Source organism: Macrotis lagotis, chromosome 2 (assembly GCF_037893015.1).
Source record: "Macrotis lagotis isolate mMagLag1 chromosome 2, bilby.v1.9.chrom.fasta, whole genome shotgun sequence".
In the NCBI taxonomy this organism is placed as follows: Eukaryota; Metazoa; Chordata; class Mammalia; order Peramelemorphia; family Peramelidae; genus Macrotis; species Macrotis lagotis.
In genome coordinates, this window is record NC_133659.1 from 119,394,571 (window position 1) to 119,414,729 (window position 20,159).

General features: G+C 33.6%; 1 protein-coding gene across 1 annotated transcript in view; it reads right to left on the reverse strand.

The window, feature by feature from the left end:
* Positions 1-20,159, reverse strand: part of USH2A (usherin) — a 1,130,853-nt gene that overhangs the window by 945,853 nt on the left and 164,841 nt on the right. The window contains exons 11-12 of the mRNA XM_074222669.1: positions 13,736-13,931; positions 9,639-10,280 (exon numbers count right to left, since the gene is read on the reverse strand). Coding sequence (XP_074078770.1) covers positions 9,639-10,280; positions 13,736-13,931 — 838 coding nt within the window. The remainder of the gene's footprint in view (positions 1-9,638; positions 10,281-13,735; positions 13,932-20,159) is intronic.

The window sequence follows — 20,159 nt, forward strand, 5'->3', positions numbered from 1 at the left end:
TTGGTTTAAGCTCAATCTCAGTCCCCTGAGAGGCAAATCTCAAATGAGTATTAGTCATCCAAAGATAATAGTTACCCATATTATAAAAAGGTGATTTTTTTTTTAAATCAGGAGGGAGCCCCAGGTTCAGTTATTGCAGAAGCCATATAGCTCAATGTTATTAGTGAGGCAGCTGGTATTCTCTCCTACAGTAGCTATTTGCACAGCATAGGACCTGTCCTGTGCATAAAATGAAGAGTCCATTCCCCAGCAATGTCCCTCCAGAGGACTATGAACAACTCAGCTGTGCCAAGGTCTAAGATGGGAGATGGAAAACAAGTTTAACCTCTAGGCCTTTTACAGAAAAGGAGGCCAGAACTGAGGCTAAGTACTAATTATAAGCTATTTAGAAGAAATGACTCCCAAACCAGGCTTGAGAATGGACACCAACTTGAAAAGACGAAGTCTGTATGTGGACTTTACTTCTACTAACTTACTAAGGATATGACTGGTCCCAGTTTTCAAACTAGTTAAGTACATGATATTCATGTACAAAATTTTAAACAAGGCCTATTCTCCTAAAGGATTATGCCTGCTAGGTAACATGTGCAAAGTTGCACAAAGAATTATAATTGACACAATCAAGGATTAATGTTATCAGTATTGTGAAACTTCTAACCAGATCACTTGTCCTTTCCTCTTAATTCTACCATATTTTTCATCTATACAGAGAATATTTAAATTTCCTAAATTCAATTTAAAAAAACCTCTCCCTTATTAAGAATAAATTTATTTTAAATTAGGTAGTACCTTCTGGTAGCCACTTACCTGCCATGATTTCTATAAAGGTATCAAGGTTTACTTATTTTAGCTTATTGGGGTTTTTTTTGGCAAGGCAATGGGGTTAAGTAACTTGCCCAAAGTCACACAGCTAGGTTATTATTAAAGTGTCTGAGGCTGGATTTGAACTCAGGTCCTCCTGGCTCCAGGGCTGGTGCTCTATCCACTGCACCACCTAGCTGCTTCCTGGTTTACCTGTTAATGCTGAAGTTTTACGTGAAGGGAAAGGGATATAGAGATAGCTAGCTAGATGCATGGATAGATAGATCATTAGAGAGAGAGAGAGAGAGATAACTAAATATAGATAGATATTTCTGCATGCATGTATGTATGTACGCATATTTTATGTATAGGAAAATATATGTGTTTATGTATATTATATAATACATATATCATATTTAAATCATATATATCTCAATTACATTTACATATGGGAGAGGATACCCAAGTGGGTGGGAAATGCAAAGGCTAAGAAGAGGGAGGACACAAAATGAAAATTTAAATAAATATTATTTCTAAACCCTGGTAATTTATTTCTGTCCAATGATTTATTTCTATCCAAACAATATTTTTTAAAATATACTTAGCTAAAAGGTCAGCAGAAATGTAAAACTATATCATACTAGTTTCAATTTAGCTACAAAAACAAAATAATCATAAACTTAAATTTTCCTATTCCAAATCTACAGGGTTTAATATTGCACCCTCCAAAGCTTTGTAGGGGAGAAAATATTCCATTAGACTCTCACCAGTTGTACTGAGAGTCTTATTTTACCACCTACTTTTAAAAAACCCACATTGGCTCCCTTATTCCAGTTTATAACAACCCAGGTTCTAATTCACTAGTCAGAGAATCTGGCTCAGCAACAATGATAAGAACATAACAACAATAACAGCAACAACAAAAAAACTGACAGTTTCTGATTCGACTTCTAGGTCATCTCACTAAGAGCAAAGAATTAACAGAATGGTCAGAACTCTACATGATGATCAATATTGTCAGTAAATTCAAAGTGAAAAAAAAGAAAGTAAAACCCCCTTTGGGAATTATAAACTTTAATCTGCTTACTAGGATTTTGGAACTTTCATTATAAGACAGAAGAGATTTGAGTTAACTCTACAAAAGAGTTCTTGTCTTATTCCAGTAGTTCCTTTCCCCCCAACTTGAGTACTTCTTAAATTCAAGGATTATAAAGTTCAGAGATGTATGTAATACTTTTCTCCAATCTTTCCATATCTATCTCCCTACCTGGTAGCTGGTACCCAACATGAGCACTCCATTTTTCCCAGAAAGTTACCTCACACAGAGATCTAACTACTTTGATGCACTGTTACTTGATGGAAAACTGGTGACCAAATCCCAATTCTAATACCAATACTTTGAATCTTGCTTTGATTTATGAGCTCAAGGTTAAATACGTAAGATTTTGTTCTTAATGAAATATGAAACATGTTTTAAAAAGAGAGAGAGAGAAAAGGAAAGATGGCATCATTTGCAAAGTGAAACACAAAAGAAACTTCAAACCATGAGGAAATGTTATACTAAGAAGGAGATTTTGTAGGATAATCTACATGTTATCAATTAGTCTTTCTTTATTCCAAAGGCTACAGTCCTCAATAAATCCTCTTTGACTCCAGTTTTCAAGGACAAGGTGGGTCACTGACTAAGGATGCCTTGACATCATTCCTCTGTCTCTTCCACCTGGCCTCTGATTAAATGCTTGCTGCAGAAAGTTGTTAGGTCATACAGCCTTGGGAAAGGGAACCAAGGGGGGAAAAAGACCAGAGCACTATATTTATTAGTGCCTGTGTATGTGTACATTCATATATGTACATACAACCCAAATAATTTTAAATTAAAGCATTTTAAAAATACTTAATGGAGGTTAAGCTGCATTTTTAACCTCTGTTCAAGTTATTGAATGGCATATTAAAACCAATGTGGCTCTAATGTACCTTCTAATGTTCACTGCTGCTTTAACAAATTGCCTATAAATTTTAGTTGAACCAAGCCTATTCCTCGTGCAGTTGTAGTAAGGTTAGGTTAATAATACATGAGGTTTCATTATATGCACCTTCTTCCTTAATAATTTTTTTAAAGAAACTGGACTGGAATATAGGTGAAGTGAGCTAATATGGTCAAACAATACTTAAAATCACAGAGGTAAAAGGGGTAAGGACTCCATAAGGTCTTCCAGTCAATTCCCATAGTCCAAGCAGGATTTTCCCTGGTAATAAATGGTCTATTTATTCAGGATATGTTTAGGAAAGTAGAATGAAAGTCCCAGACTGTGGCAATGCATTTTAATGTGGTAGCTGCAGAGCTGGCCACTGTGAAATATCTGTTAATAGGGAAGGCACTTCAGGATAAGAAGATTTCTCAATCTAAGTTTCACTAAGAAGAGATACTTTAAAAAAAAAAAAAAGAAAGAACCACAGCAGAGATCCCTATGATAGAGCAATGGAAAAGTAACTTATAAACACACACACACACGTAAAAAAATGTACATGGACCACTCAATTATACATTTTGTTTTAAAAAAAGGTATATATATATGTATATATATATACATATATATATATATACATATAAGATATTCAGCCCAATTTGCCCATTCCCCACATTTTCAGCATATAATAACACAACTTGCAGGATTCTGTCTCTTTCACTGTAAACAACATTGGCATGACAACAAATCCATAAAGTCTTCATTCCCTAAATGATCCTAGGAAATTAAACTTCATTGTTTTACCTTCATTTCACTCTCCAAGTTCATCTTCTTTGAAAAGTGATGTAGGAATGGTCCACTAATAATCCCAATAAAAGAGATCACAGATCTTTGAATAAGAAGGAATCTAAAGGTAATTGATGTTCTATTACAGTCTCTCAACTGAAAATAAGCCTCTCCTAGAACATCCATGAAATGTCGTGAAATTTGATACCTTCCCAGGAAGCCCATTGTAAGATGATAGACATTATATACTTCTTTCAGAATGTCTTAAGAGAGAAACCAATGATGTCCTATCACAGGTTTATGATTCTACTCCTTAAAGAGAATGTAAGTCACCAGTAATATGATTTAAAATTTTTTGAACTTAAAAACAGAAGATTCAAAATTAATAAGGATGAAAGAATGAAAACGACAGAACTAGAATTGCTTTAAAACAAAGACAAAAAAGCACAGAAGCCATGTGCTCAAGGCAATAATTTAAACCTTGACCTTTAATCTCTTTAATAACTATCCTTTCCAATTCCATCAATAAATTACTAATTAGCATTTACTGAGTAACCACTAAAACAAAACTTGATCAAGATAGCAGTCTTCTAGAATCCTCAGAACCTAGCAGCAAATGAATGTAACCTAAGTCAAAGAGATAATTATATATAATATGTAATATTCAATCAGTAGGAAATAGTGCTGATTCTATCGACTCAAAATCAGATTCTTTTCTCCATTTATGTCACAGTCACCCTAGTTGAAGTACCTATCATCTATCACTTGTACTACTTAAATAACTCCCTAATTGTCTCTCCCCTATCCAGTTCACCTTCCATATCAATACCAAAATGATATACCAAAAACTCCCTTAATCAAGAATTGTTCCCTATTGTTTCAAGAACAAAACATAAATTATGCTGTCATCCCTTAGTGATCTGTTTCCGATCTATCTTTCTGACCTGTTTATCTATTACCTCTCTTCACTCTGTATTTAAACCAGATACCTCAATTGCTATTTCCTCTACATGATTTTCCATTATTCTTAATTTTGCCTCTGTTCCTTTGAACAGAGGCTTGGAATACTTTGGAATACTTTCCCTGCTCAACCTTATCTCTAGAATCCCTTCGAAATTCAAATGTCATATCATTCAAAGGCTTTTTGGAATGCCTTCAGTAGCCAGTGCCTTGTCCTGCCCACCCCCCCACCCCAAGCCAATCATTTGCTATTTATTTGTACATATCTTAAATTTACTTATCTAAAAATTGGTACATTTGCCAGAGTAGAATGTAAGCTTCCTGAGGAAAAAAACAATTTTCCTTTCATATGTTTATCTTAGCAATGCATGCTAATTGAATGTTTCAGTAGATTTTGATAACATAAAAGGAAAGGAGTCCATCATTAGATATCAGTGTCTATTAAAAAGTCAATCTCTTTGCTCAGAGACATAAAAAATGTGGGAGAAGTCATCAGAGATAGAAGATACGGGAAAGGGAAAAAACACAGAGAATGAGAAGAGAATATCAAAAATCAGTAGTGGGATCAATGAGCAATGAGAATGGAGCAAAGAAAGTCAGAGATTGAAAATAGATCTATACTGTGAGGAGATGAATTTGTTCCCCAATTCTAAAACCCTTGAAGGAAAAAAGCTTCTTTGCTTCTCTCCCTCTCCCTCCTTCCCTCTCTCTTCCTCTCTCCCTCCTTCCATCCCTCGCTCTCCTTCCCCCTCTCATGTGAATGTAGAGATGATGAAAATAATAAAAGGAATTTATTTTTGATGAAAGAGAAAACCCAGGAAAGATTTAGTTTATAGTTTATATTTCAGGAGTGTAGGATGTAATTCCAATCAGAAGACCATTAAACTACACTCCACTCTTGTAAAAAAGAGGCGACCCCTTCCCCCAAAATAAATTGATATCCTCAACTTTTTTAAGAAAGTTTTAAGACAACTGCTTGAATCCATAAAGTCAATCCTCTACATCCACAGCTTTACCCCCATCTAGTGCCTTGTCACAGGATATCCCCAGCTACTCTTATTCTGGGTGATGAGGTAGGCATGATGATTTGCATATTCAGCCCATAAGAAGAAAGAAGAACGGGGGTCTATCTATTTCAGGAGTTACAGAACTCCCTGCTTTCCCTTTTAATATCATATTTAATAATTGATATCTTATGATGTGCTCCTGGTTCCATTATTCCTCACAATCTCATAATTAATACCTGATATGCTTTAACCTCTTGAATTGGAATGAAGGTGGCAGAATACCCTATTCTTATCCCTCCAAGCTTTAGTCAATTAAGTATCCTCAAATTGTATTGAAGGGATTGCTTTCAAATACATATTTAAGATGGTGTCATTGAGGATAGAATGCCAGACCTGAAATCAGGAAGACTTATCTTTCCAAGTTCAAATTTTGCCTCAGACCAGTTATGTGACCCTCAGCAAGCCACTTAACCCTGCTTGCCTCAGTTACCTCATCTGTAAAATGAACCAGAGAAGGAAATGGCAAGCCATTCCAGTATCTTTGCCAAGAAAATTTCAAATGGGGTTACACTATAATTAACATGAATAAATAATTGTTCACATAAGGAAGAGTTTAGCGTGGGTTCTTAAAGCCAAAGAAAAATTATGTGGGGGGCAGGAGAATGTTTGAAATTTGTAGGAAATAAAGATTTTGATCAATGGAGGAAGATATATGCCTTGATTTTCAAAAAGGGAAATTAATTAAATTCTTCAAATTATAGGCTAGTGAATTTAACCACAATTCTTAACTAAAATAATTTAGAATCCATTAAAGGGGTGGTTTTGGACATTGAAAATGAGTTGTAATCATTACAAGCCAAAATAAATTTGTCAAAAACAGGTCACATCATATGAGCATAATGCCTTAAAACATAATTTGATATGATCAAGATACTTGAAAATTCCATCAAATTCAAGAAGAAGTTTCAAATGGATCCTGGTGGGTATCTCTATTATAGTCCAAAACTCTGGCCTTGGCATTATGCTCATCATTTATATCAATGACTTTGATGAAAGCCTAAATAGCATACTTAATAAATATTTGGATGACAAAATATGGAAGGTTAGCAAATGTATTGACAGGCAGAATTGAAATTTAAAAAGGTCCCACTGGGCTCATTATTCTAGAATCTAGAAGGAACAAATATGATAAAAGATTTAATTGGGACAAATATAAGTTTTTAGATTATATAATCTAATTGTACACATACAAAATAAGGGAAAATAGGCAAGAAATCATGAAAATGAACTGGAGGCAGGCAGGTAGGTGGCACAGTGGATAGAGCACCAGCCCTGGAGTCAGAAGGACCTAAGTTCAAATCTGGCCTCAGACACTTAATAATTACCTAGCTGAGTGACCTTGGGCAAGTCACTTAACCCCACTGCCTTGAAAAAAAAAAACAAAAGAAAAAGAACTCCAAATTTTGGTGAACTCCATATTTAAAATGCATCATTATGTTAATGTGACAACTAAAAATTCAAATTCAATCATGTTGCATAACATAGAGAAGGAATGGGACCATAGTCCCCCTACATTTAGACCCCATCTGTAGGATTCTGTTCAGCTATGAGTGTTAATTTTAGAAAAGGATGTAGGCTACCCCTAAGAAAGGAATCAGAATATAGAGGGGATTCAAAGCTTTTTTATATGAGCACCAGATGAGACAATAGAGGATGCTATATGTAAAAGAAAATACTTAGAAGGACATGATAGCCATCTACAATTTGGTTCAGTATAAGGAAAGACAGCTCAAAAATTAGAACTACCCAAAAGAAAAATAGGTTGCCTTGGAAGGTTATAAATTCAAGATTCCAAAATCTTCAAGTGAAAAAATGAAAACTCAACAGTAGAAGATACTATAAAGAGAAGTGTCACTTGTGAATATGTTTGACAATATGACTAGTTTCCTTTTAATGTCTAATAATTTATACCTCTAGTACATGGTAGGGCAAAGTCTTGTATTGAAGGTTTCACTTATTAACTACAATATTACAAAAGAAAGAAGGGAGTTCTGGATATCCTGTAATAACTCCCTATTCCTCTCTTCTCCCATGGGTTGATAACACAAATCATCATGCATACTTCTTCACCAAGGATAAGAATAATTGAAGACAAGCTTTAATATGGCAGTATATATATATATATATATATATATATATATATATATGTATATGTAGATGAAAATATAATTGTATGTGATTGGCGATATAGGGTTGACTATAAACTAATCCAAGCTGCACCCTAAAACTTTCTTCAAAAAGTTGGATATCAGGGACAGCTAGGTGGTGCAGTGGATAGAGAACTGGCTCTAGAATCAGGAGGACCTGAGTTCATATCCAGCCTCAGACACTTAATAATTGTCTAGCTGTGTGGCCTTGGGCAAGTCACTTGAACTCATTGCCTTGCCAAAAAAAATGGATATCAGTTTAATGCACCCTTATCATCACCACATATTACTTATACAATGCATCTTTCACTGTCTATCTCTCTGCTTTGAGAGAATAAAGACAAAATAGTATAATCATTAAGGAGAAAATCATTCTTTCTCCTCCCCAATCAAGGCTATGAATAAACAGAAAAATGGCAAAATATTAGTGTTCAATATTCCTTGAATTATACTAATGAAAATAAAGTTGATTGAAATTTTCTAACCAATACTCAAAAAATGGGAGGGAAAAGGACAATCAATTTCTGGTAATAAAGGAGTTGTAAGGAACTTTAAGGATCAACAGAAAGAATTACTGTAAAGATCTCAGCAACCTTTATGGTAATATTCAAATCTTACCTATTATTATCTGATCAAAATCTCATATGTTGAAGAAGAAGAAACTGAGGTCTTTGGGAGGTCAAAAGACTTGGTTCCAATTACACAATAATAAGTGTAAGAAGTAGTATTTGAACACAAGGTTTATGATTCTAACCCTCAATCCATTCCATTCCATCCTACAGATTTCTCATGGTGCTAAACTGACCAGGATGATTAAAGATGTTGCTTAATTCCCCACAACTTGTTTTAATTTACCTGCTGTGAAGAACAGTTTTATTCCTGACTCCAAGACTTACATCTTTTTTTTTGTTATTATTGTTGTTCCATCATCAACTTTCCCTTCTTCACTGGTGTAGCTAATTGAGAACTTATTACCTTTGTGAAGTCTCCAAGTCATGGTAAATTAAGCAAAATAATATTAATTAATGATAATGATAATAGTTACTATACATATAATAATTTTAAAGCTTTTATCACAGCATCTGGCACCTAGTATGTGCTATACATATAAATATATCTATATGTATGCTAGTGGTAAGCAAATGATAGACAGATAGAGAGGTAGAGAGATGGATGAATGGATGGTTGGATGGAGGATGGCTGGCTGGCTGGCTGGAGGATGGATGGATGGATGGATGCTTGGATAGATAGATAGATAGATAGATAGATAGATAGATAGATAGATAGATAGATAGATAGATAGCACATAGTAGGTGCCAGAAGCTGTGATAAATGTTTTAAAGTTATTTTCTCTTTTAAGCCTCACAACAGTCCTGGAATGTAGGCACTATTTGTATCCTCAGTTTACAGATGAGAAAATTGAGGCAAACAGAGATTACGTGACTTGCTCAGGTTTATATAGCTGGCAAATGTTGGAAGTCATAACTTGGGTCTTTCTGATTCTAAGCACCATGGCTTTAAGTTAATTAGAAAAATCAAATTGATGTTATATTATTGTGCAGGATATATTTTTCTTTTAGGATTCCTAATCAAACATTTATTATTACATATGGTTTTGTTTTATGGTAGACAATAAAAGCTATAACTTAAAAATTCAGTTATTCTCTTGGTTGTGGTCTATCTATGCCACCTCCTTATCCAGAGCAATACTAGGGGTCCAGATATACCAGTTGCCCTGAGTAAACAAATCTTTCAGTCATATTTAATTCACTTATTTGATAGAATTGACTTAGAGAGCACCTTTTGTAGTTTTATATCAAAGAGAAAGAATAAACCTACAGTCTAACGATAATGGGAAAAAAAAGAACATCACTCAAATCTTTGAAAGGTTGTGCAAGTGACTTTCTTACCTGGTTTACACTGATTGCATTGTCTTCCTTGATGATTTGGCAGACATGGACATTGGCCATTAATATGGTCACAAATGGCCCCAGCTAATGTTCCCAAGGAGTCACACTCACACATCTGGCAGCCTTGAAAATTGCTAATGGTGAGATTGTACCTGTGAGGCTCACAATGATTGCAGTGGAGGCCAATGACACCAATTTTGCAAGGACATTGTCCTGATGATTTATCACATAGCAGAGAGGCATTTATTGTCCCTGCCTTATCACAATTACAAGGTAAACAGAAGAAGGAATTGTTTTGCTGTAGTTGGTAGTAGCCATCCAAACATTCATCGCACTGTCTTCCACCTATGTTGGGTTTACAAGAGCATTGTCCAGTCTTAGCATCACAGATGGTACCAGGAAGTGTCCCGACTGTGTTGCAGTTACATGCCTTACAGCCACCAGTGTTCAATCCATAAAAGTTTTCCATGCAAGCATCACACTGGAGGCCTTGAGCTTCTTTTTTACATTTACACTGTCCAGAAAGAGGGTTGCAGAATTTGTTCACTGACCCATAAATATTACAATGACATGGATCACATCCATCTTTATTAAAATTTTGGAGGATTTTGAATCCAAAATTGCAACGATCACATTTAAGCCCTAAAAAATTAAAATATAATTAATAAAGAAATTATTTTAATATGATATCAATATATCTGGAGTAAGAACAAAGCTACTGGGGATATTTGATGTGGGCACCTTTCACTAACATGACTACAGAGAGAAACAAACTCATCACAAACCTCAAAATACAATGCTTATATTACTCGTTAGCATTATTATAATACTTTATGTTTACCAAGTGCTTTACAATAATTTTCATTAATTATTCAATATCTAATTCAAAGTTTGTTCCCCTATATACACAGGAGTTATTTCTTGTTTGTTTCTTAATACTGCTTTAACAATTTGGACATTTAAAAATAAAGTAGGAAACAAAGCATATCCCTAAAGTCCATTTTACATTTAAGACTTTAAATGCATATATTTAGGATTTTGTTGGCAAATGAATTATTTTCCCTGATAATGTTGATATGCAATAAAATAGATTCACAAAAATGCTTGAATAGATGATATTTTTGCATAACTGCAATAAAGAATCTTATTTCTGGACATCTCAAATTAAAATTATAGTTTTGAGTAAATCTCATCAAAAGTGAAATTTACATTTTCATATGAATTTTCTGTTATACTGCTTATTTTCATTTTGAATCAACAAAATATTTTCCATGAAAGAGGAAATCATGCCATTTGCCAATGCAGAAGACATCTTCATAACAACTAAATAAATATTGTTCGTTGGTTCTTCTTTTCATAGGTATAAATAGGGACTTAAAAATTTATTTGTTTTTCAACCCAAATCACAGAGATTTAACTATCAAAATTTTTATTTCAACTCATGGGATAATAGTTTTCGAAACTAGAAGGCACCTTATAGTCCATATAGTACAAATCTTTCATTATATAGATAAAGAAATTAGGGTCCAAGAAGGACAAGCCATTTGCTCAAAGTCATACAGTTAACAAACAACATTCAGAATTAGAACCCAGTTTCTCTGACTTAAGCTAGAATAAAATAAAATCAAATTTGAGAACTCAAAAATGATCATCCTTTAACTATCTACCAAACAACTATCACATGTGTTTGAATCAATTAAGACATTAATTTAAGGCTATAATAAAAAAAGAAAGAAAGGGGAAAAAAAAGAAAGAAATCTGGCCTAAAATAACAGCCAAAAATACATTCAAGAACTTATATGTAGAAAAGCATCTCTTAAACGGGAAGGAAATGCATTATATATATATAGATAAAAATTCAAGAACTCCAATAGAAGGCAAGTTCCTTTAACAGTGATGAATGACTCACCTAAGGCATATCATTTAATTTCAATAAGGAAAATAAAAAAGGACCACTATTGCTGCAAATTTTAAAAATAACTGTATTGTTAACAAGAATTATGACTCATTTTGAACTATTAAAATTGGTCTACATGGATTCATATCATATCAGTTTTAAAAATATGCACAGTGCTTATTTGAATATGCCATACATATTCCTGACAGGTAATCTATTCCTAACGATACTGAGGAAGGCCTACAGGGCATCACATTCAGTGTTAACAAGTACAGGCGAGTTAGCATACTTGGCATTTAATTCACATTCTTCTCCCTTTTTATTCTAGATGAATGACCTACTTTAATAAAATTATTGGTGCTAATGTATTTTACTGGTGATAGAATCATTAGTAAGATTTAACAGTTGTGTTAGCTCTAACAGTTTACTTTCCACAGCATATACAATATCCACTTGGATTTTCTCATACTAACTTTTCAACTGGGTGAAAATGACAATGGATTGTTATAACTTGCTAATGCTATAAGGAACAAAGTATATTTTAAGCAAGTTTATCATTTTGCTCAAAGTACTGCATTATGCAATATTCAATTTATTATACTGATTATTCTCACAAATTAAGATCTAGTTCTCAGAATACGATATTTTTTGTTGATTTCCACCAACCCCCCTAATTGAAAACAACTAGTTTAACTGGAAAAGAGGTACAATGTCAATATGGGTGATTTTACAAGTCTAGATTAAATACTGAATTCCTAGCCAGAGTTTTAATTTTTTTTAAAGAAAAAAAATTTTAATTATACTTTTACTTGACTTTCCTGCTTCCCTTGAAAAACATTAGAGCAAAGTAGAATTCAAACAAATTTATTTGGGGGGGGCGGAATCCTTACCTTTATGCAAAATATGTGTTCCTGAAAAATTGTGTGTAACTCAGTTTGTTGTAAATTGAATTGTTATTTTTCAAAGCACTAAGAGGACTTGTTAGTATAAGGAATCCTATTTAATCCTTCAGCAAATAGATGGATCCATTTGCAATCCTGGCAACCTTCCTTTCATTTATCTATTTGGAAAGGTCAAATGTTTGGGTAGCTAGCTAATTTTAAATGGGATGCACCTTTGTATATAAAGCATAATAATTGCAAAATCAGTTTTTAGATCTAGATTAAGGGAAGTAAATAAGATTTGAAATGATGTAACTAGAAACATATAAGGCTCTAAAACCCTCAAGGAATGTTTTTGTTGTCATGACTGGGGTCAGTTTTAGAAAATACACTGATGCCTTGTGGCTAGAATGATAACAAAATGATAAAGGTCTTTTTTAAGAATCTTGTATGGACCAGTAACAACGTAGGACTTTCTTTATCAGAAAACTCTCCTTGTATAATATTCCCATATATCAACATTTCAGACTGCATTATGTACCTAGTACATTTTGGGCACTTGATAAATTTTGTCCTTATGTGGCTGTGGTTCCCCTCAAATATGTTGGAAGTAATAAATTGCTATAATCAAATCTAATTTCTGAAAAATACCTTTGGGAGTAACAAACAAAAAAGCATGTCTTGTATTAAAAAAATGATAAATAACACAGAAGGTAGCAGTTTATTATAATCAGCTTGGCACTGAATTACAAAATTAAAATTATGTGGCCCTTGATAACTAACCCTAGCAATGTACATGATCTGTGGAATTATGTTGACTTATTTTGCATTTCATAGGAACAGTTCAAAGAAATATAATAGAAAAAAATGGAAAGATTTATCACAAAGGACCCTGTAGCACAGAATATTTTGAAAAAATCCATTTATTTTGGTCTATTAAGGAAACTAACATGGAAACGAATTTGCTTAGAACTCATTAAGGGTAAACCATTTGGAGAAAGTGCTAATTTTCTAAAAGAAACATCTATGCAGTAAGTAAATTATATTTTTCTGTGACTTATTAGTATGGAACCATGTAAGCTAATGCATCTACAGTATAAAGAAACTTCTAAAGGGTTGATTAAACTAAGCTTCAAGCTGTAGTTTGATAGAATTATTAATTTAATCATTTTTAGACAGTTAATTTTATTCAAATTGTTTTCCCCCTCAGTCTGCCTTGAGCAGGGAAATTTACTTTACTCTTCTGTTAAGAAACCAAGGAGAGTATTTTATTTCAGATATAATAGAGATATGACTGTAAACTCTTGCATCGCACATACCAATAACATTTCTTTTGCATTTGCACTGGCCTGAATTTTGGTGACAGGTAATATCTCCATCCACTGTCCCAGAGGTATTGCAGTTACAGGGACTGCAGCCATCAGGAGCCAACTCTTGTAGATTGTAGAATCCATCCTGGCAGTGATTACACTGTCTGCCAGACACATGTCTCTTACAATTACACTGGCCTCCAATCTAGAGAAGATACAAAATTTTGTAGAATGATAAACGTATCTATTTTTAGATAATACGCTCATTAGATACAAGACAGAGAGAGAGAGAGAGGGAGGGGAGAGAGAGAGAGAGAGAGAGAGAGAGAGAGAGAGAGAGAGAGAGAGAGAGAGAGAGAGAGAGAGAGAGAGAGAGAGAGAACTTTAAATGTAAAACAGACAAAAAGGCAATGAGGTAGGTTTTCCCCCCCTCCTAAGTGGAAACACAAGAGTGGTCCTAAACAGAGGGAATAAATAGAATACAGTGAAAGGAAAACTCAGAGTACTACTTCAGAGCTCCATAATGAAAAAGCAACATGGGATTAAGGATTAAACTTTATAACAGAATATAGAGTAGTCATATCTCAGAATTCTGGCAATGGAAAGAATGAGACAGGCAATCCAGCCCCCACAATTCCATCTCCTTCAGGGTCATTCCTTTGAATAAACGTCTAATTTTACATTTGATTTCTTTTGATTACATCTTTCAAGGTCAAAATCCTTAGGTGACATTAGTTACATTATCCAAGGATTCCTCCTACCAGAAAAATTTCTCCCAATATTCAAAGTAAGCTCCCTTTTCAATTTGTTGTTGAGTCATTTCAGTCGGTCAAACTCTTCATGATCCCATTTGGGGCTTCTTAGCAAAGATACTGCAGTGATTTGTCATTTCCATCTCCAGCTTGTTTTACAGAAGATGAAACTGAGGCAAATAGTGTTAAGTGAATTGTCTGTGGTCATAGATGTTGTCTGAGATAGGATTTGAACTCAGCTTTTCCTGATTCCAAAATCAGCGGTTAATATTTAAAATATTCATCTTTATTAATTTATCCCCCTAATGTGCCTGATCAAAAGTCTTTTATCAGATCTGATTATGTGATTATTCATTTTTCTTTTCACTGGATTTATCTTCCTCTATGGGCACCAATTTACCCAAATTGAATTTATTTCACTTGTTTAGACTACATTGAGATGGGCCTCAGGTCTTGATTAAATTTAATAAATTCAATCAAAACAATAGACAAATCAGTGGTGTTTGAAGCAGGAATAAGTATCTAGGCACTGGGCTAAGTACTTTTGCAATACTATCTCATTTGGTCTTTATAGGAAGTAATTATCACCTGAGAGTAATTATCACCATTTTTACAATAGAACAAACCAAGGTAGAGAAGGTTAAGTGACTTGCCTAGAATCATATAGCCAGTAAATGTAAATATTAAACCAAGATCTTCCTGATTCTAGAGTTAGCACTCTATCCACTGTGCTACCTAACTATACATGCAAAGGCAATTGGTCTTAGGGTCAAAAAAAATATGGATTTGAATCTTAACTATTACACTTTACTAGTTGTGATCCAGAAAAATTACTTAAGTCCTCTCACTCTCGTTTTCTTCATCTTCAAAATGAGAGTGATGATGATAATAATAATAATCTAAACAAATCTAACTTTCTTGTTATGAAAAATTTGACAACCTTGAACAACATAGTAATGTTAGCTATTACCACTAATATTTGTTATTATCATGTAAAACAATTAGTAGAATGATGATCCTTTCAACATTTTTCATTTGTGGGGCGGCTAGGTGGTGTAGTGGATAAAGCACCGGCCTTGGAGTCAGGAGTACCTGGGTTCAAATCCGGTCTCAGACATTTAATAATTACCTAGCTGTGTGGCCTTGGGCAAGCCACTTAACCCCATTTTCCTTGCAAAAACCTAAAAAAAAAACCAGGAGGGATGGCAATTCAGGGAAGCCTGTGGAGGAATTTTCATGAACTGATGTTGAGTGAGATGAGCAGAACCAGAAAAACACTGTACACCCTAACAGCAACATGGGGGTGATGTTCAACCTTGATGGACTTACTCATTCCATCAGTGCAACAATCAGGGACAATTTGGGGCTGTCTGTAATGGAGAAAACCATCTGTATCCAGATAAAGAGCCATGGAGTTTGAACAAAGTTCAAGGACTATTCCCTTTAATTTAGGGGAAAAAATAGATATCTTATTGTCTGATCATGTTATATACTTTTTGTTTCTTCCTTAAGGATATGATTTCTGTCTCATCACACTCAATTTGGTTCAATATACAATATGGAAACAAAGTAAAGACTGACAGATGGCTTTCCGTGTGGGAGGGGGAAGTAAGATTGGGGGAAAATTGTAAAACTCAAATAAAATCTGTAATTAAAAAAACTCTCTCTTCGATAAAAACTGTTGGGAAAATTGGAAGTTAGTATGGAAGAAATTTAGATTAGACCAACACCTCACATGCTATACCAAGATAAGATCCAAATGGATACAGGATCTAGACATAAAAAAAAATATTATAAGCAAACTAGAAAATCGAGTAGTTTACCTGTCAGATTTATGGAAAGGGAAGCAGTTTATGATCAAGGAAGAGATGAAGAATATCATTAAAAACAAACTAGATAACTTTGATACCATTAAATTAAAAAACTTTTGCACAGACAAAATCATGCAACCAAGATCAAAAGAAATGTAGTAAATTGGGAAACCATTTTTTACAACTAGTATTTCTGAAAAAGAACTCATTTCTAAAATATACAGAGAACTGAGTCAAATTTTCAAAAAAAGAGCCATTCCCCAATGGACAAATGATCAAAGGATATGCAAAAGCAATTTACCTATGAGGAAATCAAAGCAATCCATAGTCATGTGAAAAATTGCTCTAAATCATTACTTAATAGAGAAATGCAAATTAAAGAATCTCTGAAGTACCATTTCACACCTATCAGATTGGCCAATATGACTAGAAAGGACAACAATCAGTGTTGGAAGGGATATGGGAAACGTGGGACACTAATACATTGTTGGTGGAGCTGTGAACTCATCATTTCTGGAGAGCAGTTTGGAATTATGCCCAAAGAGCAACAAAAATGTGCATACCCTTTTATCCAGCAATACCACTACTGGGTCTATACCCTGAAGGGATTATGAAAAGGGGTAAAAACATCACTTGTACAGAAATATTCATAGTAGCCTTGTTTGTGGTGGCAAAGAATTGGAAATTAAGTAAATGTCTATCAATTGAGGAATGGCTTAACATATAACATGGTATATATGTATGTCATGGAACACTATTATTCTATTAGAAACCAGGAGGGATGGGAATTCAGGGAAGCCTGGAAGGATTTGCATGAACTGATGCTGAGTGAGATTAGCAGAACCAGAAAAACATTGTACATCCTAACAGCAACATGGGAGTGATGATCAAGCTTGATGGACTCGCTCATTCCATCAGTGCACAGTCAGGGACAATTTGGGGCTACCTGCGATGGAGAATGCCATCTGTATCCAGAGAAAGAATTGTGGAGTTTGAACAAAAGACTAAAGACTATTACCTTTAATTTAAAAAAAAATCATCTTATTATGTAATTTTTCTATCTCTTATATTTTATTTTTCTTCCTTAAGGATGTGATTTCTCTCTCATCACATTCAACTGAGATCAATGTATACCATGGAAACAATGTAAGGACTAACATTCTGCCTTCTGTGGGGATGGGAGGAAGGCAGCACGATTATGGGGGAAATTGTAAAACACAAAATAAATAAAATCTTCCTAAAATTAAAAAAGAGATTGTTTAATACTTTTGGTCTATTGAAGTTATCAAAGGAATTTTCTATGACAATGGTCTCTAAAGTGCTATAGTACCTTAACCCAAGCATACGAATGACAACACTTTGTTTATATATTTTAATCTTTTTAAAGCATATGTATACTTTTAATACTATTGGCATCCTGTTTGATCAGATATCAGATGGTCATGTGCAGCATATGGTACCCAACATATCCTGAAGGAAAAATGGGAGCTCCACACACTGAAAAAGTAGTACCCTACCTCATTCTCTCACTTTCAGAGGTTTAAGATATAAAGCAGTTTGTTGTACCCAGATAATTGGATTTATAGATCATGCTATCTAGTTTTACCTAAGCAAAATCTCACAAAATGAACAAGTACCTTTAAAATATTTCTACAAATAAATCACAAGTTGAAAATAATAGAAACACTATAAACAATATAAATGAACAAGAAAATGGCAGAGCCAATACCTTTACTCCTGGTTTGAGCTCATCAGTAATATTTCAAAGTAAAAACAAAGAAATACTAATCAGATCTCTCAAAAAGTTGTCATCCCAAAAATTTAGTTATCAAAATTATTTGAGATATAAATTAATATTCATTGCTATTAATGATAAATTTTCAACTGTATATTATGCTTTTAAATATTAACTATTTAAATATAAACTATGCTTTAAATATTAATTCAGCATAGTATGAAATCATCATAAGTATTTAAAAACTAAGCTTTTGTTGATGAAAATTAAGTGTGCTGTCTGTTAAAACTCTTATTAATACACACAAATGTGGAAACAGAAATTTTGAATCTGCTTAAAAATCTTCTGAAGAGAGAATTCCAATGAATTTCACTGCAAAATAAAAAAATACAGACATGTAACATCTTGGGAGGAATTTGTAAGACAGGAATTTGTAAGACTATCAGAATAAGACAAAGAAATATGGAAGTTTATTAGCCAAATTTCATCAAAAACTCATGTATAATTGGTGAATGGGATTGAAAACTGAGTATCATGATTTAGTAAATACAATAATGATGAGCTTCTTCTATTTAAATGTACATATCTGTAGAATACTTTTTTTTCAGTTAAGGTAGCAATTAAAATCATGTACTGTAAAAAACTGAACTTAGAATCAGACTTTCAAGTAACGGTAATCCAAAGTATTAAACTAAGATTTTGTTGTTGCTACTGTTGTTTTAATGAAGCATATCCAATCACACCGATCTCTTTTAAAATTCTTTTTAATTGTTTTGTACCACTAATAAAATTAAATTTATTTTTAAATACTGCTTGCTTCATATTTATAGTATTCTTTTAACTTTCTAGTTTATGTATGTTTATTATATTTGTATATATAATATGTTCACATAGTAATATTTGTATATGATTTATATACATTTAATGGCATGTATACTTAAAAATGTGTTGATGGGTTTGTGAATAAAAAAATTGAAAGCTAGTAGAAAAACAAAAACACAATCTAATATTAGTCTTTGTTTATAGTTGATGCATTCTATACTGTTTAATGCTAGCTATAAGAACATGGAACTTAGAACTGGAATCGACCTAAGAGATTATCTAGTATAAGTTATCCATTTCCCAAAAAAGGAATAAATATTCTCTAAGATGATGTTATTTACCCCCAAAGACACACAGAATAATAGACCTTGGATTTGAACCTTGCTACTTTGACTCCAAACCCAGATCTCTTTCCACCATTTCCTTATTTATACTTATATGGAAGAACTTGGGATACCATTGAACAAAGCATCTTTGAGTGCTTATAAGACCTGAGATAAGTCTTGTTGTTCATCTGATTGCTTCCATTACTGTTGATTGTATTTTGAATCTGAGAAAGATCAAACTTTTTACAAACAAACTTGTGAAGAGACTAGCACACATCCTGTTTTATGAACAGTATTTGCCTTCCCCTTCAACAGTAAATTGATCATCTTTGGAGCCACTTACAAATTCTACCCCATCCATCCTCCAAGTCTCATAGATAAACAGAGTCTACAAGGAAGGTCTACCCCCTGGACACAAAAAATACAGAGAATTATGAGAAAGCAGGACTCAGACAATTTACAACAGATCAAAAGAGAAGAATGAAAGGAAAAAATCAAAAGAGTAGAAAGAGCATCTCCAAGAATTGCAACTGTATCCACAGTATAAATCCCATTCTGAGACCTCATTTTTCTGATACTGAAAAGTCTTGCCCATATAAAGTAACTTTGATATCATTACTGGGCCATATGACTTAGTTATGAGGGGCTATTATTATACATTCAAATTTTAATCACCAATAAACTGGCCAAAGGTATTAACTGGTGATTGCCTCTTTACTTTTCAGTAACATTCAGTAAAAAGCACTGAATATGAAGTCAGAGGATATGAATTCGAATCACAGATTTGCCAATTAATATCAATGCCACTTTGTGCAAGTCAATTAACCTTCAATTTACCTATCAGAAGCTTAAAAGTGTTGGACTAGATTAGGTCCCCTAGTGCTGTGAATATGTAGAATTTTCAGAACCTGGACAAAGTTTCCCATTGATTTGGATGTTTCAAAACCATAGGCAGTGTCTACTTGTCATGAAGTTTTGTGCAACTAC